This window comes from Bactrocera dorsalis, chromosome 1 (assembly GCF_023373825.1).
Source record: "Bactrocera dorsalis isolate Fly_Bdor chromosome 1, ASM2337382v1, whole genome shotgun sequence".
Classification (NCBI taxonomy): Eukaryota; Metazoa; Arthropoda; class Insecta; order Diptera; family Tephritidae; genus Bactrocera; species Bactrocera dorsalis.
Window position 1 is genome coordinate 37,376 of NC_064303.1, and position 27,962 is coordinate 65,337.

Here is a 27,962-nt window from a genome sequence, read left to right on the forward strand (position 1 = left end):
CGCCAGTCGTTTCTTCTCTTCGCTACGTGGCGCCAATTGGATATTCCAAGCGAGGCCAGGTCCTTCTCCACTTGGTCCTTCCAACGGAGTGGAGGTCTTCCTCTTCCTCTGCTTCCCGCGGCGGGTACTGCGTCGAACACTTTCAGAGCTGGAGTGTTTTCATCCATCCGGACAACATGACCTAGCCAGCGTAGCCGCTGTCTTTTAATTCGCTGAACTATGTCAATGTCGTCGTATATCTCGTACAGCTCATCGTTCCATCGAATGCGATATTCGCCGTGGCCAACGCGCAAAGGACCATAAATCTTTCGCAGAACTTTTCTCTCGAAAACTCGCAACGTCAACTCATCGGTTGTTGTCATCGTCCAAGCCTCTGCACCATATAGCAGGACGGGAATTATGAGCGTCTTATAGAGTTTGGCTTTTGTTCGTCGAAAGAGGACCTTGTTACTTGAGTAAAAATTGAGATACTTACTGAAACTTTATATATATGTACATAAGTTCCTTGGCGAATAAGTAAGAACGAGTTCGTAGATGGGCGTAATCGGCCCACAAAACAACATTAAAAAAATCTATAAAGTGCCATAACTAAGGACTAAATTAAGATATAGAACAGTAATTTGGCACACAGGATCGCAATGGTATACCCCCTACCAGTGAGTTAAATTTTTTTGAAAGAATAGGCTTGGCTAGGCCCTCTAATAGGATTAATTTACATGTCTCCTAAACCATTTAAGCCAAAATAACAAAATTCTCTCAAGATAAATTCTATAAGAAAATGAAAATTAATGAAATCGGATCATAACCCCGCTCAGTCCCGGAGACAGAGACATTAAATTTTACCATCGAGATGCTATCAGACAGCTTTATGAGAGCCAGCTTTGTATTCATCTGTAAAAGTTACGTATGTAGTTTACGTATGTATGAATTTATCTATTCACTCAGTTATATTATTTAGTTTTATAACACACAAAAAATAGTACAGAGAAAAGTAATTGTATACATTTTATTTTTCTAAGAGAATTGTAGGGTTTTTATTTTTTAACTTTAAATATTTAAAATTTTGAAATATTTAAAAGCTTATAAAATATTATAAAATATAAATGTTTTATATAACTAACTTATTGTTATGAAATAATCTAGCCACAATCACAGATTAATAAATGTAATAACGAGAAAAGGCGTCGCGAATTGGAAAACAATTATATCGAGCAATTGTCCGAGTTTTTACAACTCAACAAACGCGGTGATACAGCCTCAACGAAACCAGACAAGGCAGCAATACTGAACCAAGTAGTGAAAACGGTAAGTGAATTTTCAAATATCTTTTTATACTCTCGCAACAAAGTTGCTAAGGAGAGTATTATAGTTTTGTTCACATAACGGTTGTTTGTAAGTCCTAAAACTAAAAGAGTCAGATATAGGGTTATACATATATACCAAAGAGTTGAAATCCAGATGTCTGCCTGTCCGTCCGTCCGTGCAAGCTGTAACTTGAGTAAAAAATGAGATATCAGGATGAAACTTGGTACACGTATTGCTTCGCTTCATAAGAAGGTTAAGTTCGAAGATGGGCAAAATCGACCCACTGCCACGCCCACAAAATGGCGAAAACCGAAAACCTATAAAGTGTCATAACTAAGCCATAAATAAAGATATTAAAGTGAAATTTGGCACAAAGGATAGCATTAGGGAGGGGCATATTTGGACGTAATTTTTTTTTGGAAAAGTGGGCGTGGCCCGCCCCCTATTGAGTTTTTTGTACATATCTCGGAAACTACTATAGCTATGTCAACCAAACTCTATAGAGTCGTTTCCTTCAGGCATTTCCATATACAGTTCAAAAATGGAAGAACTCGGTTAATAACCACGCCTACCTCCCATACAAAGGTTATGTTGAAAATCACTAAAAGTGCGTTAACCGACTAACAAAAAACGTCAGAAACACTAAATTTTACGGAAGAAATGGCAGAAGGAAGTTGCACCCAGGCTTTTTTTAAAAATTGAAAATGGGCGTGGCGTCGCCCGCTTATGGACCAAAAACCATATCTCAGGAACTACTAATCTAATTAATTTTACAACAAAATAAAAAAATATGTAAATGACGGATAATAAAATCTCAATTATCACTTTATCATGCGAGAGTATAAAATGTTCGGTGACAACCGAACTTAGCCCTTTCTTACTTGTTAATACATGTCAATGTGTGTCTGTATATATGTAAATACTAAGCTTATACCCAACTCGTGGCCCTGAAAAGTGGGCCAAATGTAGTCTTCAGTTATATATTTTCTTCAAATAACGTTATTCGGAAATCTATTTTTTACGTTTTAGTGCTTTCCTTCATGATTTGCATCGACCATAAATCAGTTGGCAAAATGACATGCGATAAGCAAATATTTTAAATGTTTAAATAAATTCAAAATGTTGATGTTAATAAAAAATGTGCTGAAAGAGAATGCGGTTGATTCGAGCAAGGAAATATTCTATGGTGGTAGGCATACAAACTTACAAGGTGTCAGCTCAGGGCTCGTGGCCACTACAGGACACATTTATTGCGACAACTTGTAATTTGTAGAAGAGATGGTGATGAGATGAATGGAAGATAAGTTCCCGATAATGTCCAAGAAAAGCTTTCACGTTCAGACCTTCAGTTTAATTATCGGTCGGTGTGTTTACAGCATTACTTTTTATACTCTTGCAACCTATTTGCTACAGAGTATTATAGTTTTGTTAACCTAACGGTCGTACGTATCACCTAAAACTAATCGTGATAGGTATAGGGTTATATATATAAATGATGAAAATGCCGAGAAAAGTTGAAATGTCTGTCTGCCTGCCCGTTCGTCAGTGCAAGCTGTAACTTGAGTAAAAATTGAGATATTTTAATGAAACTTGGTTCGTAGTTGGGTCTAATCGAACCACTGCCACGCCCACAAATCGCCTTTAACCGAAAACATATAAAGTGGCATAACTAAGCACTAAGTTAAGATATAAAGCTGTAATAAAAAAAGTGGGCGTGGTCCCGCCCTATAGCAAGTTTAATGTACATATCTCCTTAACAACTTAAGTTACAGCAACCAAGTTTTCTGAGTACAAATAAGAATAAGAACTTCTACCGACAGTGTGAAAATGGAGGTAATCTGGGGATAACTCAATTACAACCATATACTACACACTTTTAATTTCCAAGTGAAAGCACTTTCCAGTACATAAATAAAGAAGCAATTAATATAACGGGATAAAACTTTGCACAAATAATGCCTTTAGTATGTGCCATCTTATGACCAACAATTTTTTTAAATTCAATAAAACTGTTCAAGCCTCTGGTACCGAATATTTAGACTCCGGTACTTACAGTTGACTTTTGGTCGAAAATGTCTGTCAATGTGTGATATATATGTACATATAACTGAAATTAAGGGATAATCATTATCTTATAATGGTATGTCTGTATGTCAAAGATGGGTTGAATGGGACCAATAGTTCCTTTAACCCCCATATACTTAATATATGGATATTCGAACTTCCGGGTGACTTTGAACCGCATATATCGGCCAATATGTGCGTTATGAAAATAAGAGAGCGTGTTTAGCTCATAACAGTGTATGTTTGTGCCCCTAAACAAGTAAGGAAGAACTAAGTTCGGGCGCAACCGAACATTTTATATTCTTGCAACGTGAATCAAAACCAGGGAAATACCTTAAAGGGTAAACCGTCAACCAGAGGATCGGAATCCAAGTAATTATATACTTATGTATATAGTTGAACTTCCTTAACTCGAATCACCATGATTCACAAAAAAACTTAGAGTTATGAAAGTAAATTTGTATGAAATTTGACTTCTATTACCAATTCAAGAGTTTGAGTTATGCATGTTCAACTCTATGTATGTATATACAATATAATAATGTTATATAACACATACCCTGACCGATATATTCAACAAAAGATTTGTTAAAACAACGGAAACCATTATATATGTGTATATAGTAGATGGGAGTTGAGGGTAGTATCGACCCGAGTTTATCTATTTTAAAACTTAAACTGCCTTCTATTAACATGTTTCTTATATGAAGGCTAGGTTATGTTTTCGCCAATTTTATTCATTTTAGACCCAAAGATACACTGTTTCAGTAAAAAATCTTCTCTCATTTCCATAGAGATAACTCACATGCTGGCCGATATACGAGGTGTGCTCAAAAAGTATCGCGAATTTTGTGTTTTTTCAAAAATTAATTATTTATTCATGAATATCTATTTTGTCCCCTTCAAAGTAATCCCCATGAGATATTATGCACTTGTGCCAACGGTTTTTCCAATCTTCGAAGCACTTCAAAAAATCTTTTTTTTTATCTTCTTCAGCTCCTCCTTCGATGCCGTCTTTATCTCGTCAAGAGAAGTGTAACGTCGCCCTTTCATGGGCCTCTTCAGTTTAGGGAACAACAAAAAGTCACAGGGGGGTAGATCTGGGGAATACGGTGGCTGCGGCATCATTAGTGTGTTGTTTTTGGCCAAAAAGTCGCGCACAAGCAACGATGTGAGCAGGGGCGTTATCGTGGTGCAAAAGCCAATTTTTGTTCTTCCACAAATCCAGGCGTTTCTGACGGATTGCTTCGCGCAAATTGCGCATAACTTGCAGGTAATATTCCTTATTGACCGTTCTTCCCTGTGGCAAGAACTCATGATGCACCACGCCCCTGCAATCGAAGAAAACTGTCAGTTTCGATTCGCGATACTTTTTGAACACACCGGTATGCGGTATAAATTCACTAAGAAGTTTGAAAATCGTTGTGTTAGGTATACGGGAGGTAAGGGAAGTACTGACACGATTCAACCCTTTTTTGACCCACAGACATACCATTGTCAGGAAAATATTATTCCTGAATGAATTATATATCTCACACATTGACCGATATTTTGCAGTTATATTTAGATTTGGACAATTTTTGGTCATATGAAAATGAGCCTCGGAGAAGACGATTTCCTTTAAAAAAATGGTTATCGTTTTCAAGTTGTTGTTGTCTTGGCGGTCTTCAGCCATACTTGTCTGAGGGGAAGCAATATTTTACTAACCAATTATTTGTGTAAAACATATTTTTTCTGTCTGCATTAAAAACACATCGCTTGAATTAAAATAACAAAATACTATCAATTATTATTTTTTTATTAAACAAATATCAGTTCCAATTTACCTTTTAAAAGGCGCTGTGCTCTCGTAATCATGAATGTTCTACTAAGAAAAGGCACACAAGTGTATTGTATTTCTAAGGGATAAATAGACCCATAATAAACAATGTTGGTGAACGCCGTATATGGATGTATATACATATGAATGGCTTTTCTGACATATTCTTGCATAAGTATGATTTAACACATACTTACATATAGCTTATTTTGTTACTCATATTCATTGGTTTCGGGGAGCTACACCACCACTGATTTATACTTATCTCAATATTTCTCTACATATATATTTTTATTCTTCTGAACATGTGCTGTATTTATTCTCTCTTCCTCTTTGGTAAATTCAAAAGTTTGTAACAACATTGCAAAATACATACATATAATAGGTGAAGAATACAATAAAGGAAACTTAAAAAGACTTTTTCCAATCGTATAACAACAAAATGAGCAGATCAACGAACTATGTACATGTGTACATACATGTACATACATATGTATGTATGTTCATTCGGCTGGGCTTGTTTTGAGTTTTTAGAGGTGCAAAGGTGTTTATTTTTGTTAGCGTTTCTTCTTTTGGCAATATTATTGTGCATTACATAGTTTAACTAAATTTTGGTGTTCATTAGAATATCGTTGGTGTTGTAGCTCTAAATGCTGAGTGCGTTTTTTTTATTAAGATTGCATGCTTTTGCTAGTATTTTGTTTGTTTGTATATCATTCTATATCATCATATTTTACATTAAAGCTGAATTTACATTAAATATCCTCAAGGGATAAGTTAAATTTATATTACACAGTTCTGCAATTCCTCTTTCGCCTTTCAGTTGAACGGATACCGGCTCCCGCAAGCTTTATCCAAAAAGCTCTATTGCTTCATCCATGTACTCTTATTATGAGATGCCGGCTACCTAAGCACCATGATCGTCATTGCTCTGGTTGTGCAAGTCAATATGAGAAATTATTTTCAAGCTCATATGGCTGTATATGACATCATTACATAATTTTTATTGTTGTTTTACTAGGGTGATATTGTGTAAATAAAATAATATGGGGTACTCACAACATCTCATAAAGAATCGTAAAATCATAGAATCGTACATTTTTGTTGTTGGATTGCATACTAAAATAAGTTTACAGAAATACAACTCTGAACGCCATGTTTTCGGATCGTTATAACAATAATGAGCCTATGTGAAACCCCTAATAATGTTTTAAGGTTTTATTATTAAACGAGTGAAACTAATATTTGCTTTATATCAATTATTTAGTTGTTAAATATTGAAATGCGGTTGCGGATTTCGCAAAGTTTAAAAAAAATATGTAGCATATTACTCATTATGCCTGTTTCATTATCTTCCTATCTGTAGCTATAGTTTCCTCGATAATCATATATACGTACATATATGTATCTACACATGTATAGTATGTATGTACATGCATACATAGATATATTTGACGTAATATATACACTTTAATTACCTTCGCTTCGTGTATACGTCGACTCATTGTCAAAGTTGTCGCCATCATTGTGTTGTATCGTCAGCATTGAATGTATTTCATCGTTCTCAGTTTGCGATTGTTCGTTGCTTCAACAGTTGTTTTTGCAAAGATATCTCTTATGTGGGTTTAATTTTTGAGGTTTTTTTGTTTGGTAGTGGAGCTTCATGAGGTAGATCTCACTTTGCCTTAGTTTACCATTCGCACTCCCAAACGTTATAATGTTTTAAATCTTCTCTTATTTCGTTTCGTTTGTTCTTGTGTACATGCTGATTCTTTATTTGTTTTTGTTATGATTGCGTTGATCGGTGCAATATTTTTCGTTTTCACAATGTGCGCTTTTCTCTTTTTCTTGCATACTATAAAATTTTAATTCATTCGTTGTAGAGGTTCGAAATCGTTGAGAGGTTGCAGCGGCAAATATAGTAGAAAAGAAATCATTTGCATATATTGGCCCAAAGAGTAGCTAAACAAAAATAACTATAAAGATTCTATGAAGGCATAATACATATTTATTTTATTTAAATTTATAACCAAAGGTTTCTATAACTGGAATTAAATTTAACTATTTTGTACTTTGCAAATAGTAACAAGTTTTTCATAGTCGAGTTGGTTAAGTGTGTGTGTGTGATTCGTGGCCCAGGCAAAGTCTAAAAGCGTAGTTTTTTCCAACAGTGGTTGTTCTTCAGAAGTAATGTCAATTTTTTGTATGATTTAGCACATGATAAATGTACAATTTGATATATATATACTTACTCCAAATAGTCAAATAATCTTTACAGAAAGGCATTTACTTTCATACGAACATATATAAACATTTTGAGATCCTTGTACATACGTATGAGAAGATTGCAAATGAGGATTAACTTTAAAAGTTTTTTACGGTAAACATTATTTATTTATATAATTTTTATTGATTTAATGTCCTTTAATTACACATATTTTCTCAAAGTCCAGTTGATATATTGTATTTTTTACACAATAAATTCCTGTCTCGTCATTGGCTTATAACTATTCCCATTTTTTCAGTATCGTGAGTTTTGTGACAAGGGCCAAAGCCGTGATATTTCTTCCTCAACGTCGACTACCGCTTCTTCAGCTCTCAATTCGACGACACCTAATAACAACAATAGCAGCTCAACTTCTAAAAGCAACGATAATCGAAATAATACAGCATCTACACGTTGTTTACGATGTGCAACTGACAATTGCTCTATCCATCCAGTACAACAAGGTGACGTTTCATCGACCGAACCCCCATTGCCGGAGCCATCACTGCTTAACGGTCAGGTGCCCGAAATATCTGCCTATTTTGAGGCGTTGGAACATTACCTCTCTTCAGTCGATTGGGTGCTTTTACAAGTCACTGCAGACGGGATAATCGAGTCGTGTACGCAGAATATACGAGAGCTAATCGGCTATGACAAACAGGAACTGTTTCGTAAACCACTATATCAGTACCTACACTCCGACGATCATGCGAAATTAAATCCAATTATAAATAATATGCCGTATGGAGTTAGCGGAAATGCAACTGGTGACATTGGTTGTGGTAGCGGTAGCCAAAGTGGCTGGAATGATTTGGAAGATGCGAATAGTGGTACAAATTCGCAACATTCAACAGCTTCGTTAGGTCCAGGAAGTGCTAAAGCTAAAAGAAATATAGCAGCTAAAGTCCGAATGCTAGTGAAAGATTTGCGTTCGGCTACTCAAACATCTATGACGCACCAAAACGATGCTTTGGATCAGAAAACTGTCGGACAACATATAAACCCCGAAAAATATGAGGAAGTTATGCTGCTAGCAACACCGATGAAAGGTAAGATGTTAGTTGTTTGAGTTTTTCATTTACTAATTACATAAATTTTAGACGATGGTGATACAACGTCCTCCATATTGTGTTTGATTACGCGTCCCGAAGATGAACCGGCCATACAACAGATACAACCGCAGGCCATAGAGCATTTAACCTTTAAACTTGACGTACACGGCAAGATACTCAATTTGGATGTAACCGCACTTCGTCAACCCTATCGTCAACATTTAAGTAGTTGGTTGGGACGCCTTTTGCAGGATCTTTGTCATCCGCAAGACTTAAATGCTCTGAAATCACACTTACGCGAGGTTCAAGAGTCAGCTGCTTCAGTCCATTTGATGAACTCTCCATCATCACACTCACCTGGTGGAACGCCTGCAACACTCATTCATCCTCCCATTGCGAATGTGATGTCACGTCCATTTAGATTGCGTCTGGGCGCACCCGATGTTTATGTCCATGTTAAGGCGAATTCACGACTTTTTTTAAATCAGTCGCAAACTGAGGGAGATTATATTATGTCTCTGCAAACATTACTTAACACGGATAACGATATAGGCGGAGGAGGTATAAGTGGATTGAACATCGGAGGTATCGGGAACAGTAGTATGATGCCATCTAGCAGTTTGTCAACAATGTCGCCTAGTCCATCGTTAGTTTCGCCCCTTTCTCTGCCCTTGGACTCACTTGTTAATAACAATTCGTCATGCTCCTCTTCGTCGGCGTCAGCTTTAGCAAGTGTAAGTAGCGGTGTACATATGTTAGGAGGACTAGTTGGAGGTGGTGGTATGCCACCACTCACCACGCAAACTACTAATGTGGGTGGACCACTGATGACTTCAGCTGTTATCAATGGTACAGGGAGTGGTACACAACGTAACAATCCTGCTGTGGCAACATCGGCATCGACTTCGAATAATTCCAATCTGGTGAATTCGTTTACCGCATCGCCTGCTGGACCCGAAGCAACGATTTTCTATAGTTCCGACCCTTTTGATTTTGACTTGGCACATTCCAGTTTTGAAATGGACGCCACTGGTTGGACGGATTCGCGTCCAAACTCTCGCGCTTCTGTTACTACCCCAGTAAGCACTCCGCGTCCACCGTCAGCGGGACATGGTTTCAGTCCGGCAGTATGTGCTTCACCATCTACACCATATCAATTGTCGTCACACTCAGCTGCGAGCTTGCCTTCGCCTCAGTCAAATACAAGTCAGCCGTCATCTGCTGGTCCCGGGGTTAGTGGAGGGCCATTTGGTTTTGGTTTTCCGGCGTTTGAAACAAGTGATAAAAATAATGATAAAGACCACATGAACGCTAGCATAAACAGCAGTAGCAGCATAAGTGGCAATAATTCTGGACCTCAAGGTGGTTCCAGTGGTGCGTTGAGCGGCCCTGCAAATTTACCAAATGGTGGTCCGCCATTACTTACCACTGTTGCTAACATGACTCAACTATCTGCACAGCCGAATCCACCCCAACCGGAATCAGAGCGTTTACGGCACTTATTAACAAATAAATCGCATTCAATGACCTCAGGAATGAACCCGGCCGATGGTGATAAAGATCATCTTAGCCTGCGCCATAAGGTGAGTTTAGAGTTATATACATACATAATTTCTCTTTGCTCATAATTTAATATGTAGTTTGTAAGGAGGTATTATTTATGCGATATTTTTGATCTCCCAAAAGTTTTACAATCAGAGTCTACTGAATTCCGATGATGATAAGGATGGTGGAGGTGCCGGCGGTAGCAACAGGGGTTCGTCCGGAATGTTCAAAATGGGCGCTACTGGTATATCGAATGCGCGCCTATTTGGTGGTGGTGCATTACCAAAATCTTCGAACTCCAGCAATCCCATGTTACTGTCGGTAAGTAAGGCCCCACCATCCCTTTAAATCATTCACTTATCTGCCATATTCTATCAGCACAAATGTTTGAGTACACTCATGTACTTGAATTGGAATATACAGATTTTTTTTCTGAATATATTTAATACAGCTGCTTAACGAAAAATCGGAGGATGATGATGGAAAAGGACCTTCGCTTGGTCGACAAAGTGAATTGATGCGTCAACTACAAAAGGACGATGGTCATTATAGTCATTCACACGGTCATAGCCACGGGCAACATCACTCCAAGGACATGTCGCAAGAGGATTTACTAAAAAGTTTAAAGTACCAGGGTGATCCTACAACTCGCAAGCGTTCGCTCAATGAACCGGATGATGGCATATTAGCAAAACGTGAAAGTGACCGCCCATCCAAGTTACGTGAGAGCAATAAAATGCTTGCCTCGCTGTTAGAAAATCCGCCAAAGAATCCTATAGTCACTGTACCACCTCAAGTCAAAACTATACCTGACATTGCACCTTCAGCAAGCCGCGTCAACTCGACACTCGGTGTTATGAGTGTTTCAGCGCCGAATAGTCTAGGTGGCATGCCACCAAAAAGCGGCATAATGACGACGACCTCATCAATTAGTGCAGGAGGCAGTTCTGTCGGAGCCGGTGGACGGAGCAATAGTATGCGCAAACAATTTTCCGATGCCTACCTCACGCTGCAACAGCAGCAACATCAGCAACAACTCCACCTACAACAACAACAACAACAACAACAATGTTTAGGTAACATTCAACGTTCTTCACATCAGCAGCCAACACAACTATCTCAACCGCAAATAAACTTTGCTTCATCGGACGCCTTCGGAACATCTTCACATAACACCACAGCTACCTCAGGGACAGCCAACGTCACAGCGTCAATTGTGACGTCACAAGCAAACTCCCAATTAGCCGCTCCTAGCGGCGCTGATGGCGATTCAGAATTATCTAAGATTTTGGATAGCGTTATGGACTATGTTTCAGACGATGGGCCATTTGTATCAGCACCTACTCCCACTGCCTTGGCTGGATTAACGCAGCAAGAGATTAATGAACGCATGGCTATCAACGCTATTCAAAATTCATTGATGGTCGAGACATCTCAACTGCAACAGCAGCAACATCATCAACAACAGCCGCAACCGCCAGCCTATCCTGGCAACATAATGGGGAGTGGCACTGGAGGGAATTTAACTCAGCAACAACAACAGCTACAGCTCCAGCATCACCTGCAGATGTTGCAAAGGCAGCAGGCTGCAATTGGAGGCAATCAACAGTCAACTCAGGTACAACAAATGTTGGAGGTACTACGTGTCAACGCCAATCAAAGTTTCCAACGACCGCCACCTATGTATTCGGCGTCGCGTAACAGGGGCCCAATGAATACTGTTACGACACCTGGAGGCTCTGTTTTGCCAGCGCATCAGCAGTACCGAATTCGTCAACAACAGCAACAGCAACAACAACAGAAAGAGCGTCTTCTTCAGCAACAACAAAAGCAACAGCTTTTGGTTCCTGAGAGTGCAACAGCGCGCACAGACCAGTTATGTACGTAAAAATAATAATTACATACATTTTTTATATTTATTTATACTATCTGTGCCGTACAGGTCTAAATCCGAACATCAACAACATTGGTTCGCTGTTAAATAACACAGTAGCGCCAAATGTCGCCTTGTCTCGTACCAACTTGCCGCCCGATTCGCAACTGAGTCCGAATTTTGCACAGAATTTACTTCAACAACAACAGTTAAGTCCAGGGCAACGTAATGCACCATTTAGTCCACAAACGAATGCAGGTTAGTTACCAGCATTTCATTTTTGATTTTACAGTCACATGTATTTTATCACACTGTACCCTGTAGGTTATGCACCGCAATATTCACAAAGCGGACAACGTCTATCGCCCCATCATCAACAGCATATTTCACAGCAGCAACAACAAGTGAATGCTCAGCAACAACAACAGATGGCGTTTCAGGCTGCCCAAGCAGCAAACGCTAATGTCACTCCGCAGCTATCACCACGCCAACCGCCTTTTGGTGGAGGAGCAGGTGGTGTACAATCACCTACAGGCATGCCGTCATCACAACAATGGAATGCAAGTGGTAATGTTAGTACGCCAAGTGTACAACTAAGTGGAAATGTGACAACTCAACGCGGTCATTCATTACAACAACACAATCCTATGTTAAGCGCGCAGTTACAAGTTAGTGAATAAAATTTACCTTTGAGGACATTTTCTTTATTTTTTGTAATTCCTTTAGCAGGGTGTTAGTCCTTATACAACACGTCCGTATCAAAATCAGCGGCGAAGTCTCAACTCTCCGAACGGAGGGGGTGTATCTGGCAATGCAGTTACAAGTAATATCGGAACTAATGTCGGTCTGCAGCGGCAAAATTCTTTTCAAGGTGGTGAATCTGGTGGTTTTAGTGGTGGTACCTCAAATTCCCCATCTCCACAGTCACCATATGGTGGGCCCAGCTCAAACGTATTCCAGCAACAACAAATGCAACGAATGCAACGGCAGAGTAGCGTTCCGCAAACTACCCAACATTTACCTGGTATGTGAAAACATTTATAGTAATTGAAAATTGTTATATTATTAATATTTCCATCAAAGAGTAATAACACAGAGAATGTCCGCTATCTAACGTAGGTTTGTAGGTTTCTAATTAACAGATTGTTTTTAACCAATACCGTTTATCTGGTCAAAGTTGTTATACCAGAAGCAAAATACTTTTATAATTTTTACATCCCGCCATTTGCTTCGAATTGAATATTCTTTGTGTAATAATTTTGTTCTGATAACTTTTTTTTTTGTAAAAGTACAAAATAACGGTAGTAGAGATTGCGGTTTATCTAAATGATCACAATGAAGAAATATATTAATTTACATGTATGGTCCGTGCTAAAGTTATTATAGCAATAGTAAAGTCAACTTAACTAACGTGCACGCATAATCGCTTCAATTTCACGCTCACAAAACGATACTATGGTTTATAAATTATTGTTGAGTTTTTTTTTAATTTTTTTGTAAAACATGCCCATATTTGATAAATGGGAATATCTCCGAGGACAGCAAATATCTTTACTACTACGCATATTGTACTATTGCCCAAAACTACCAAAAATTTGCGATTAACGGTACAGAAATGTAGTTTCGTAATAGTACTAAAGAAAGAAAGCAAAATTTTGTAGGCTAGTAAGGTGGAAAGATCTTTAGCTCCAACATATTTATAAAGTTTTGATATTGGTACTGAATGTCCGTCCATTTGATTTTTTATGTATCCCTCATAATGATGTCAGAATAGTACTCTAAGAAAGGATGCCAAAAGCTCTTTAATATGTATATATTGAAGAAAGATTTGAGAAGCATACTAATTCACATTTAATTTAGTGTTAGTAAGTAAACAACAATAATTACATTACTTAGACTTCTGTATAAAAGTACTTGTATATTATTCAATTGAATAACATTAAATTCATTGAGTTTGAAAATGTGAAAATAAGTCTCTGAAATATTTTGTTTCCTCGTGCGTTTTTTAGTAAGACTATTTTTGATTTCGACAATACATACTTCTTTGTAAATTTACATTTAATTCTTTTTTATATAAGCTAACAACATTTAGGCTTGGACATTCTGACTGAAAAATATGTTATTTAAATTTAAATATCTGAATAATATATATCGGTCAAATTGTCAAAATATAAAAGCTTCATTAAATTTGCCCGCATTGGAATTAACGGGTCATCAAGTTTTCAAGTTTATCTATATCAGTCGCAACGGAAGTGATCACGATATTGTTGGCCTCATGGTTAGATTCTCACTTTGTTCACTTGGGTCTCTGTCTATTAAATAGGTGAAAACCACTCTAATGCTTACAATAAATATTTAAATTTATTGAACTGAACACAATAATAAATCCTGCACACAACTAATCACAAAAAGATTCGAAAACATACTTAATTATCAATTGTAAATTAAGCTGTCGTCATCAGAAAGGGGATTTCTTGTCCGAGCCTGTTATTTCCTCTTCATTGGGGGGTTTTTTACGTGGCGGGTCCCAAATCCAGCGCACAACCCTAGGTAGGGATGGTTCGCCTTCAAACGGATGTTCTTTGGCTTGGATGTTTAGGATATATTAAAAATATAAAAGGAACACTTCTCCAGCGTGCTGAATGTCAGTGAAATCATAAAGCCAGGAGGTAGTGAACCCGATTCCCTAATTGATGATGTGCAGACGTTCAGACGCTCCATTGACAGACCATGAAATTAAATAGCAATTACCCGACTGAGGAACTACAAAGCGGTGAGGGCCAATGTATTGCCGGTCGAGTATACTCAAAAGTGGTGTTTCTCGAGAATATGAGCACCGCAAATTAATTTCCAATTTTTACAAAACAATGATTTTTTGTCGAATAATTTTATATATCACAACATTTTGGTTTCATTAGTTAATACTTTCAACTTTTTATGACGCCGTGACGTGTAACATATGACACTACGTTTTATTTAGAAATTACATGTTTTTCAATTCAGTGGAATATGAAAGCAGAGAGTGTTAAAGAACTAAATTTTTTTTTCATTTGTGTCATTATTATGTACTATATCTGACAATAAATAATACAATTTCTGTACAATTATCATTTCTTCTATATGTTCAAAGCACATTCCTCGATTTAGCTCATTTTATCTAAATTTGACGGCATGAAAATGTAGTCCAATCGAAAATTGCATTACTTCAAATCAAAGCACTGCAAAAAGTACAGAACTGCCAACATAGCCGACATTGTCGCAAAATTGTCGATTCAACGATTTTTGTTAACTTAGCGACGATTTATACATTTCGGCGGTAATACAGTATACATATGTGTATGTTTATGTAACGGGTGATTTTTTTGAGGTTAGGATTTTCATGCATTAGTATTTGACAGATCACGTGGGATTTCAGACATGGTGTCAAAGAGAAAGATGCTCAGTATGCTTTGACATTTCATCATGAATAGACTTACTAACGAGCAACGCTTGCAAATCATTGAATTTTATTACCAAAATCAGTGTTCGGTTCGAAATGTGAAAATCCGCTTTTTTATCGACAAATTTTGTTCAGCGATGAGGCTCATTTCTGGTTGAATGGCTACGTAAATAAGCAAAATTGCCGCATTTGGGGTGAAGAGCAACCAGAAGCCGTTCAAGAACTGCCCATGCATCCCGAAAAATGCCACTGTTTGGTGTGGTTTGTACGCTGGTGGAATCATTGGACCGTATTTTTTCAAAGATGCTGTTGGACGCAACGTTACGGTGAATGGCGATCGCTATCGTTCGATGCTAACAAACTTTTTGTTGCCAAAAATGGAAGAACTGAAACTTGGTTGACATGTGGTTTTCAACAAGATGGCGCTACATGCCACACAGCTCGCGATTCTATGGCCATTTTGAGGGAAAACTTCGGACAACAATTCATCTCAAGAAATGGACCCGTAAGTTGGCCACCAAGATCATGCGATTTTAACGCCTTTAGACTATTTTTTGTGGGGCTACGTCAAGTCTAAAGTCTACAGAAATAAGCCAGCAACTATTCCAGCTTTGGAAGACAACATTTCCGAAGAAATTCGGGCTATTCCGGCCGAAATGCTCGAAAAAGTTGCCCAAAATTGGACTTTCCGAATGGACCACCTAAGACACAGCCGCGGTCAACATTTAAATGAAATTATCTTCAAAAAGTAAATGTCATGAACCAATCTAACGTTTCAAATAAAGAACCGATGAGATTTTGCAAATTTTATGCGTTTTTTTTTTAAAAAAGTTATCAAGCTCTTAAAAAATCACCCTTTACATAGTTGTCGTGGGTATGGGAATCAGTGATCATTTGCTCATTTTTCACAATTCAATTTTGTTTTTGCTCCGCTCTGTCTTCACCCATGCTTGCCATGCTTTGAGATATTTGAATTTAAACTCGACTTTTACTGATCTCGCTTCAATTATATTGAGAAATACTGATACATTGATGTGTTTAGGTGACAATATCATGATACACAAATACACACCAACTTTTAAATTTTTTAACTATAATCATACCAATATTATAAATGCGAATGTAAGTTTGTTTGTTACGCCTTCACGCAAAAACTACTTAACCGATCATCATGAAACTTTGTACATATACTCCTGAAGGTATTAGAAGTAAAATAGGGTACTTTATATTAAAAAAAAATGTAAGAAAGGTAAAAAATTGTTTTTCAAAAAATCGTTAAATTTAGCTACTTCAACGCCATCTAGCATTACAGTAATGAAGTTTCAACCATGAATACTGTAATACCGTCCCACAGTATTACCGGCATACAGTATAAAACTATTAAAATTTTTTAGGTAATCCGCAATTTTTGTGGTTAGCTGTCACTTTATTATTTTACATCTTACTCTCTGATGTTAATTCTTACTCTGCTTTTCTTAGAAATGCCTCGGAAGCGGAAATCTGGTATATCCAAATCATACTCATACTAATATTATAAATGCGAAAATGAAGTTTCAACAATGAATACTGTAATACCGTTCTACTGTATTACCGACGGTGAAGACAATATCTAATTCAATCGAATATATGTACATAGTTTCAAATGTTTGTACTTTTTCCATATTTATTGTTATTTTCTTCTGTCGTTACATGCAGTTTAAAACTATAGTAAAATAGGGTACTTCATATTAAAAAAAATCAAATTGGATCAAGAGAATTTAGTAGAAAGTGATGTGGATCTCACTGCTAATGTTTTTCCGGAATTGCAACAAAATTTGTGTAGTGATCGGTGGTTGTGTGCAAGAGCAATATTAGCACCAAGAAATGAAATTGTTAATAGGATCCACACTGACATTTTAAACGAGGTTCAAGGAGAAATGAAGGAATATTTGTCAATGGATACAATTATAGATACGGAACTAAGTACTTCATATCCTATGGAGTTTTTAAATTCACTTGAACTATCGGGTATACCGTCCCATAAACTATATGTACCAGTAATGCTTATGCGAAATCTAGATGCCTCTCGGCTATGTAATTGAATAAAGCTTCGGATAACAAAATTGGGACAAAACATACTTGGTGCTACTATTTTAACAGGTGTCGGTAAAGGAAATAGTGTTATAATACCTCGAATACCAATTATTCCCACTGACATTCCATTCCAATTTAAAAGGGTTCAGTTTCCCGTCAAGCTTAGCTTTGCTGTTACTATAAACAAGGCACAAGGACAAACATTACAGGTAGCAGGAGTGCATTTAGAAAACCCATGCTTCTATCATGGTCGACTTTATGTAGCCTGTTCACGTGTATCTAATGCCTGGAATTTACACATATTTGCACCCGACGGGAAAACTTATAACATTGTTTACAAAAATATCTTAGATTAATACTGTGTATTTTATTTTTTAAACTGTTAGAATTCAGAACTATTTATTTTTGTTACGGGGAAATATATTTTAACATTTGTTATTTCATTTAAATACGCATATATTAAGGTGTTGAAACTTCATTGACTGTAGTAATTTTGAAAAATTGTTGATCTCAGCCAAGCAATAAAATTTAGTTATCATATTGACTCATTCCTATTATAATACTCTTAATCTTTATCTCTCATACTTATTTAATGGCTCCACTGCGTGCGAAGCCGCGGGTAAAAAGCTAGTTCATTAATAAAATTGCTAAAAACCAATGGGGTCAATGCATTTATGAACGTACATAAATATGGGAACATTTATAATTAAATATTAAAAATAAAATTCAAATTTTATCGATTTGGTCAAAAGACCGTAAATGCTCGTGATCGTATTCATATCCTTCGCGCTTACCACCTACGTCACATCGAAAGTGAGAACGAAGTCGCCTTATTACTGTGTTATTTTTTTATTACCCTTTACTCAATAAGCATATTTGTAAACTCTGATGCTTTTAGTAATATTATTATTATTTTTTTTCTTTCAAAAGACTATTTCTAAATTTATCCTTTTCTTAATAAGCATATTTCTCTGATATTTTTTGCAATATTATAAGTTTTGAATAACACAGAAATTATATACGCAAATCTAAATAGGATTCGCATGGCTAATTCATATGAGAATATTTTGTGTATAAATTTAAAGCTTTGTTGTCCAAACCACTCAATGCGTGGTGTAGTTTTCGTTTCGAAGTTGTGTTTTTCGATGTTCCCTAATGTGAAAATAAGTACTTAAAAAGACTTTTATCAAATAATGAAATATATATGATGAAGATACAAGACATCAATAATAAATCAAAAATTAACATTTACATTTAAAGCTAAGGCTGATGCCTAAAGGCAAATCGAATTACATAAACTGTATGTTATCGAAATATCCGTATTACCTTAAACGTCAAATATTATCTATTGAATGATGGAATCTAATTTTGCCAAAAAGAGTTATTCTTTAAAATTTTAAACCTGCAGGTTAAGTATGTTTCAAATATATCTTTTAAATAAAAAAATATACAAAAGCGTGAACACGACTATTTATTCGTATTTGCTTTATTATATTAGTTACTTAGTAAACAGTAGCCGGCAAGAAGAGTACTGACCTGATTTTAGTCCTCCACATTTATTTATTATAAATTATAAATCTATGATATTAGAAAAGTTTTACTATTAGAAATATTTCAGAATACGTCCAGTAAATATAGTTTTGAACTTAAAATGCAAATATCGTATTAACCCAAAACAGGCTCTCCACGCCCTTTCATTGCGAATGTAAATCACGAAAATATTGTAGGTACAAGCGGCAATGGCGCCGCCACAAGCCTCGGCGTAAATGGCGGTGTCAGCGTCGGCGGGAGTGTCGGTATTGTTGGCTTTGGTGGCATGATGTACAATAATATGCAGCATGCTGCTCATGCGACCTCACAACAAACACAAAACGAATTTTATGGTCGCGCTCAGGCCGGTAAGCGTTTACCAACTTGGAATATAAAATAGTATATATATTTTGTACCATATAATATGTATATTCCCTACATTTGTATCTAATACAAAAATATACACTTAATGTATATAGATGTTAAACTTATATTCGATATTTATGTTTATTATCTGGCCGATAATGTAAAAAGGAAGGCCATAAACATTTTTTCTTAAAGAATACTGATCTACTATATGTAAATTTTTTGAAGAATTAGAATTTCTTCCAAACAAGTTGTATTATTTAAATCAAATTGGTGTTCTGGAGTTTATAAAATAAAATAAAAAAAAATTTGTATTCAAATCCTTCTGTATTAATCATATTACTGTCTATATGTGACTAAAAAATAGCCGAAATTGTTAGTTTAATGAAATTATTTGCAAAAATTTAATTTTTCACATAATAACCCGAAATGCGAAACATGCAAATGTGCTCTGAATAATATATTTATTTAAAAAATATGGTGTATTTGTTATTTTGGTTACTACCCACCGTTGTTGAGCTCACACTTTTATTGTATATACTCATGTTGTACATAAATGCTTTGTATGCTAGATATAATTACTAAAATAAATTACACAAACTTCCTTACTTCCTACATTGTTCTATCTGATTATTTTTACATTCTGCCCGTTAGCTAATGGCTTACGTGAATGTATTAAAAAATACGTTATGCATTTCTTTAATTTTATGCACAGATAAAAACTGTTAGTTCACTACAACTTTCTATAAAATTGTAAAATAAAACTATATATGGCTTATTTATTTGCTTTATTTTATTAAATTATTAATATATTTGATGTAAAAGTTGGTTAAAATGGGAAATCGATAATTTTTGGGGTACATTATTTTTGTGAATTATTGAGAGATAAACCAACTGGTATTCCTTTCCATTTCTAAAAAGAACTCAATTTTATATTTTGTTTTATAAGAATTATTATTTTATATGTAATAATTTTACCATAGTCATAGTTTAAATAAAGTTGCAGAAACCGAATTCGAACTGGATTCTCGTATTGTAAATAACATAATTTTATTTTGAGCGCCAATCGGTGGTAAATCAACATTAGGTTAAACGTCCTTTTTTTTACACATTTGTGTTGTTGACTATGTGATATGTATGCATCGTTATGTAATAAATTGGGATTATTTTTTTATTCATACTTACACATCATAATGTATCATGTAAACATATCAGAATAACAATATATGTAAATAATTAGAGTAAAAAATTATGTTTATACTTTTTTAATTTATTTTGTTTAATGTTTATTTTTTACTTTGTTTGTTTTTTTTTTCAGCAGGTAATGCAGCAAACTCTTCTGATTTCGTAAAACAAGAATTGAGGGCTATAGTAAGCGGACGTGCTCAACAACAGGCTGCTGCCGCTGGGGGAGCTGGTGCTTCTTCTGGTGGAAACGGAGTGCCAGGTGGCGGCGGAGGAAATGTCGGTCCTGGCGGTCTGCGAATAACTTCCACCCCGCAAAGTCCCTTGAGCAGTGCTCAACAGGGACCAATGAGTGGTGGCAATTCTGGAGGTTTAAATAGTACAAATTCGCTTAGCATGCAACAACATCAATCTGGGTCAATAGGAACTGGTGTTAGCCAAAATGCACTACTTAATACACCAGATCCTTCCATGAACTTTAGCTTCGATGCACGTAAGTAACCAAGCATAATTATTTAGAGAATTCATAGTTATCAGGTTTAAAAACGGAACTATATTATTAATAAAGAATGGATATATTTATAGAACTGTATGCTTATACTTTGAAATAAAAGTTTATTGAAAGAAATTATTAACTCATCTTTGGCAGATCTGAATAATAATTTGATTTTTAATCTAAAACTTCATTAATCATAATAGAAATTTGAGAATTGAGTTTTGAATAATATTATTAACTTAACAATGTATATAACTTATCTTTAGCAGATTATTTGATTCGTAATCTCAAACTTCATAATAGAAATATTATTGAGTAGAGAATAATGAAAAAAATTTTTGTATTACAATTTTCGGCATATTTCAATTGCAGAAGATTTCTTTGGCAACAATGCTACAAGGTGACCATAAAAAGTCTGGAATTCAATGTACACTACTAACGGCCGTCGACAACTCAACAATAAAAAGAACTGCATATTGACATGAACGAAAAAATATATTAAGTAATATTATATTTAATAATATGTATATAGCAAACATGAAATTTTAATTATTTTCTTGTGTTAACAAACATTTTTTTCAATTATAAACATTGGAAGCGAAAAGAGAAACATGTACCTAGGTGCAATAGAATCTTAGCATTTATTTACATAATACTGTTACAAATATATCAAAATAGCTAAAAAAAATTGAAGATGTGTTAAATAGATATATGTGCATACAATTACGTAAATATAAAATAGAATTTTGAATGAATATAGGATCTTTCATATTTCGTTTCATGAAAAATACCAATACAAAACCTTATTAGAACCTCGAGACCAATAAAAAAAAAACTTGTTAAGAACCACAAATATGCATAATCGAATTCCAAGCTGATACGTCTTATTGGATATTACGTATCTACAAATATGAAAATTACCGAAAAAGGAAATCAATTGCGAAAAGAAATTAAAACCTGTTGTCATCAGTTCAATAATAACAAAAATTAACTGAAGATATTAAAAACATAGCGCGTATTGCAAACAAATTTACGGTGGAAAAGGAAAAATTGCTGTTAGTGGAAGCCTGATTGAGGTGGACTGGCCAGATTAAATAAAATATTTCAATCCTAATTTGTTAAACGGTGTAATTCGAAAGAAGAACATAAAACAAAGCTAAAATGTAAAAGAATTATAGTGGGTGAAACGACATTAATTACTTAGTAAAAAAGTGTTAAAATTTAAGGGCGCAAGTGTGTATATACTATATTATACAAATCTTTCAAAAATAATTACATTTTTGCAAGTGCAAGTTAAGGAAATTAATTAATTATTAAGCGTTATGTTTAAGTACATAATTCTTATAAAACACTAAGGAAAGTAATGTTTAAAGTTTTAAATATTTCGAACTGTAAAACAGTCAAGTTTAATCCAATAAGCATATTACATTAAGGGGAAACGGTAAACGATTTTGTTATAAAAATATTTACACTGACTATTTTGCACCGCACCAACTAAAAATATTAATTTTTCGAAAAAAATCTAAATTTAAATTTCAATTGAATTTATAAAATTAATACTACAAATCTGCTACAAACTTATAAACAAGCATAAAGTTTCAAACAAAAAATGCAGTGATATATCAAAATAATTCTATTATATCGCAAAAGTATACAAATTGTAGATGAAGTAATTGAAAATTGTACTTTGTACAATGCAAATGATAGGTAATAGTTACGTTGGCGTAGGAGACGGTTGGAGAAAAATAGCCAAAAATTATAAAGCAAGATAAGCATTTTATGAACAACGTTCTTTTATAAAAAAAACGTGTACACGTAAATACGCTTCAAAAACTCATACATATACATATAATTACTAATTTTCTAATTCCAGTAAAATGTTTATAAGGTTTAAATTTTGAATATGTTATTTAATTTGTTTACAATATTTTTTTTTTCATATATAAAATAGAAAACTTACACTGGATGATTAAAGTAGGAAAAATTTACATAATGCACAGTTGTGGTTACTAATCGGTTATGATTTTAATATTTTTATTTATTTAGAATTAAAATATACATAAAAGGCATTTTCATTTAATAAGATTAAAGCTTGTCCCTGGGTTATTTTGCAAAATGTTGTCCATTAGTGTAAAATTACTTCGTGAAATGCAGTCAGTTACTAATGCACTAGATACTACGTATAAGAAGATGAAATCCAACTTTATTTTTGTTTCCATTTCATTTAATATATCTTTGATTTTGTTAACTATGAACTTTCAGTTATTTTCTATTGATTTGAACTAAAAAAAAATTGTTTGTTATTTGAAATGTTTTTTTCCTTTTTCTGTAATTAAAAAAATACGAAGGAGGATAATTTGATTGTGAGATATTAGTCCAATAAATACATATAGCATGTAATTTTCCCAATATTGTTGTAAAATAAAAATAATAGACGTAAAATATAGTTAATTGTCTTAGCTTTAGAAAGCCTAATTAATTAAGTGTAATTAACGAGAAGAAAATGAAATTTTTATTATTAAGGTGTTCAGTGGCTAAAACACTATTGTTTGCTTTATTAATTTATTAAACAGGATAAAAAGGGCAATGAAACTTTCAAATATAATATTAATTAAATAATATAAAGAATTCTTACTTGATTTTTGTTAGTTAATTTAAAAGTTACATAGTATATCTGAAATGCAATGTATTTATGTAGGTGCAGCAACTGTTAAGGGTAAATTATTGTTATTTTTTTAATTATATAAAAATATTGTTTTTTTTATTAATTACACCTTAAGTTTTTCTACGGATGTAACTCTATATAAAGATATTCTTAAACACGTTGTATACTATAAATAGACATCAAACGTATACTTTTCGTGTCGTTGTAGTTAATAGCAGTAATGTTACAACTTTTAATAATAAAAATTAATAGTAAATTTTTTCTACTACATAAGCCTTTTCTGTTTTTTGCTTCTTAAGTTTGTAATGCAAATTAATAAAAATGTAAAGTTGATATAATAAAAATATTTCGTGTAATCATTTCTTTTTGATATTCTCTTTTCAGTTTGTTTACAGTTATTATTTGAATTCTCTATTAGGTGACTTGTAATCTTGGGAGTACGAATGAAACCACATACACATGTAGATTTGAAGTTATTAAGAGAGTTATAGCACTTCATTCTAATTCAAATAGTGAGGTGAGTTTTATATTTTAAAATTTCATTCAATTATGTAATAGTACATGTATAATAATCCACACAGATTTTTACTTCGAAAAATTAGTTAGAGCTTGATAACGGCGGTCATTCAATAACAATAAAAATGACTAGTTAATAATTTCTTTAACACTTCCTAAAAAATATTTATATCCAATTTGAAATCATAATTTTGTGTATGAGGTTTTTCTCACTGCATTTTATGTAAATACATTCGAGACACTTTGCTTGTGAGTGCATATTATATTTAAACAAAAGAAAAATAAGTAAAATATAGAGATCAAATTGATTGATAAACAAAGGGCGAGAAAGGAGAACAAAAAACTCTCGGAAATATAGAAATACCTCTTATATAAGTTCAAATTATAAATAAATAAATAAATGAAATAATATAACATAAAGTGAATATGATATAATATAATATAGAACAAAATTATTATATTATCAGGAAAAACGACTTTTAGATATAAATATGGTCAATTTTGACTAAAGGGTAATGGAAAGCATTCAACCCAAATATGAAGACCGACAGATGATTGCGGAGACAATTTTTCATTGTAGTGTGAAATAATGGCCCATTTCTTTATATTTGGAAATATATGTATATATTTCAATACATACATACATATATGGACCACAAAAAAGTTAAATGCAAAACATTGCTATTATTTTTTCTAAAAGACCGCAAATACACAATAAGCCAATAAAATACAGCTTATGTTATGAACTAATATTATCATCGTTCATTTCCTCAATTACTCAAACTCAATGAAAGGACGACGAATTAATATGTAGCTAAACGGTTGATATTTCAGTGCAGTTGCTAACGTTAATCGAATTCATGATCGGTCGGTGTTCATAAGAGGAGTGATTACATTTTTTTCCCACACAAAAAAATCAAACAAATGAAAAGATAAATAATAATTTATATATACACACTAAAATATCCCCTATGGAACATAGTACAGTATATAAAAAAAATATAATAAAAACATTTAACAAAAAATATTAAAGATGCACCGTATAGAACATTCAATTTAAGAAAGTTAAGTAAGTTGAAGTGAATTGATATGTTAATAATTCTGGTTAGTAAATTATATGCTAATATGAAGAGTTAATGTAGAGGAAGTAGTTCATAAGAAGAAATTTACATGGAAAACAGCGCCTTAAGTGCAGTAAAGATTAAGAACGAAAATGAACCATTTTTAGAGGCTATGATCACAATTGAGTGGTACAAATGTTTATTCGACTAGTGCATTTTTGTAAAACAAAAAAAATATATTTATGTCATAAGATAGTTATTAAAATTGAACACTTGAATGTTTGAGCATTGTTTTTTTTTGTAATCGAACAACAAAACGAATTATCATTTGTGTGTATATGGTATTTGGGTATTATTTGTGGAAAAATAAATATTTAAAAATATTGTAGTAATCAAATTCTGTCATTAGACTTATTTATTATTGTACCAAAAGTTGCTAAATTTATATGTATCAATAATTACTACTCTTAAAAGGTTTTAAACCTCCGAAATGAATGTAAAGAAGGTAGGTGGTAAAAATGTATACTAAAGATATAATTGTTATACGAGTTAAATGACAGACTGTCATTTCTGCGTACAATAATCGATATTTTCGATTAAACATTATAAACTTATTTTATTATCAGTTTTATAACTACATATGAGTAATAATTTTATATAATAGCATGATTGCATATGGAAATATTAATAATTGACATTTTATGGTCCATGTAAATTACATTTTCAATATTCATTAAAATATTACATAGAAATGTGTGAAGTGATAAACCTAAAAATGCGATATTTTCCTGTCGATTGTTAATATTTTTTTTTTTTGTTTTTAATTTGTATTTAGTAGAAAATTTTAAAATCTCATTACAAACTGCTTAGATGGATATTTAAATATTTATTAATACATCCAAACAGAGAATTGATACAAATATTATAAGTAAATGACAAAGCGTAAACGAGCAAAATTATTTAAACGACAAGTGGCATTTACTGTTTTTTGAGACTAATTGTAAGTAGTAAATCTCTTTACACTTTTAACACAAAATGTAAATTTAGTGAGAATTAGAATATGGAAACCCCATAACAATAATTAAGGGGAATAGTAAAGAGTAGAACTTATAAATATTAGGTAATAATTTTCATAAACCTGTTATGAAAAATACAAACACAAATACATATATATATATATATTAGTACTCAATTTTCAAACTTTTATATGTTTTCATAATTTCAATTTGAATAATTATTATTTAAATAACAGATCAAATGTTTGTATAAAAAATATTCTCACAAAACAATAGGTTAATTTTATGTATTTATATGCATAATTATAGTATAAAATACTACTCTATAATTTTACAAACACTTGCAGCTTTTAACAAATGGAGTACGTGCGTTATCTACATACATATGTATATGCGCATATATGTATACTTGAATATTTTTAGTAAAAGTCCTAATATATGAAAATAATAAAAAGTCGGCGGCTTGATCTTTCATATATACATAAATATACATAAATCTTTTTTTATTTTGTACAATATCTGTACTCAACTTAAACATATATTCAAAATGCTAATACATTTAAGTATTGTTAATTACCGAAAGTTCAACCAGGTTATGTACATATATAGGATTTTATACCTGAGACGATTAGAAAAGAAGGAGGTAAACCTGCGAAATAACAAACTCATAAAAACTGACAACTTTTAATGTTCTGTTCTATTTGCATGGCCTACCTTTAAGTTCTTTATTACTGAAATAAAAAAAAACGAAAAGAAGTACCAAATATGTATTGTTCTACACATTGCTGCCTGTCGAAAAGAAATAAACAAAAATAAAAATATACAAAAGTGTAATCGTATAGAACATTGCAATTAACAATTTAAGCACTTATATACTTTTTGAAATAAAAAAACACTACATGGTAACTATTTAACAATATTGAAAAATTAAAATATAATTTAAATGCTAACAATGTAATGTGTACATAAAAGAACATAAAATAATTGCATCACAATCTCAAAATAATTTGGCTTAAATTAAAACAAAACTCAATTCGTACTACATTCGATATATATATATAATACAGTACAGTATACAAAATATCTACACAAGTATTTACAAAGTTAATAGTCAATAGATCCCTCGAATTTCGCAATTCATTGCACCAGAAAATATATACATTGATAAGTATAATTAAATAGTTGCATACAAATTAAAACCATCATTCATTTAAAAAAAGGCAATAAAATGGAAGACGCGGCCAAATAACTATATTTTATATGTAGTAATTCTTTTGTTTCTATTTAATATTTTTCATTATGATTTCAATAATCTCAATTTACTGCATTGAATAGAAATACTAAAACAACATTGATTTGAATGAAAGAATTTATCTCTTGAAAACATACCGAAACGAAGCCTTATCATTATAACAATGGCTTAAAATAAGATGAATGCTACTTATATAATTATATATATGTATATATACCAACAAGGAGAATGACATAAAATATTGATTGGCTGTGGTTGTTTTGGTGAAGACATGTAAGAAAGTACGAAATCAAGAATAAACACAGTTTAGAAAAAAAGTCATGTAATCGTAAATAGGAGGAACATATTTAGGCATCATAACTCCAATAAAATGGGTTGAAATGGGATTGATTATAAAATTTAACGATTCAGTAAGACTGAGTAATATGTACGAGCAAAA

At 33.3% G+C, this 27,962-nt stretch overlaps 1 protein-coding gene across 12 annotated transcripts in view; it reads left to right on the forward strand.

Moving 5' to 3' along the window:
• Taiman (nuclear receptor coactivator 2) overlaps positions 1 to 27,097 on the forward strand; it is a 64,466-nt gene extending 37,369 nt beyond the window's left edge. The window contains exons 4-14 of one of the 12 annotated variants that reach the window (XM_049455200.1): positions 1,144 to 1,305; positions 7,714 to 8,503; positions 8,555 to 10,089; positions 10,193 to 10,372; positions 10,503 to 11,931; positions 11,994 to 12,182; positions 12,249 to 12,592; positions 12,651 to 12,948; positions 19,116 to 19,334; positions 20,651 to 21,010; positions 21,386 to 27,097. In XM_049455200.1, the coding sequence (XP_049311157.1) occupies positions 1,144 to 1,305; positions 7,714 to 8,503; positions 8,555 to 10,089; positions 10,193 to 10,372; positions 10,503 to 11,931; positions 11,994 to 12,182; positions 12,249 to 12,592; positions 12,651 to 12,948; positions 19,116 to 19,334; positions 20,651 to 21,010; positions 21,386 to 21,417 (5,538 nt within the window). In that variant the 3' untranslated portion in view covers positions 21,418 to 27,097. The remainder of the gene's footprint in view (positions 1 to 1,143; positions 1,306 to 7,713; positions 8,504 to 8,554; positions 10,090 to 10,192; positions 10,373 to 10,502; positions 11,932 to 11,993; positions 12,183 to 12,248; positions 12,593 to 12,650; positions 12,949 to 19,115; positions 19,335 to 20,650; positions 21,011 to 21,385) is intronic. The other 11 variants (XM_049455208.1, XM_049455214.1, XM_049455203.1 and 8 more) reach the window with 11 other exon arrangements.
• The last annotated feature ends 865 nt before the right edge of the window (positions 27,098 to 27,962 follow it).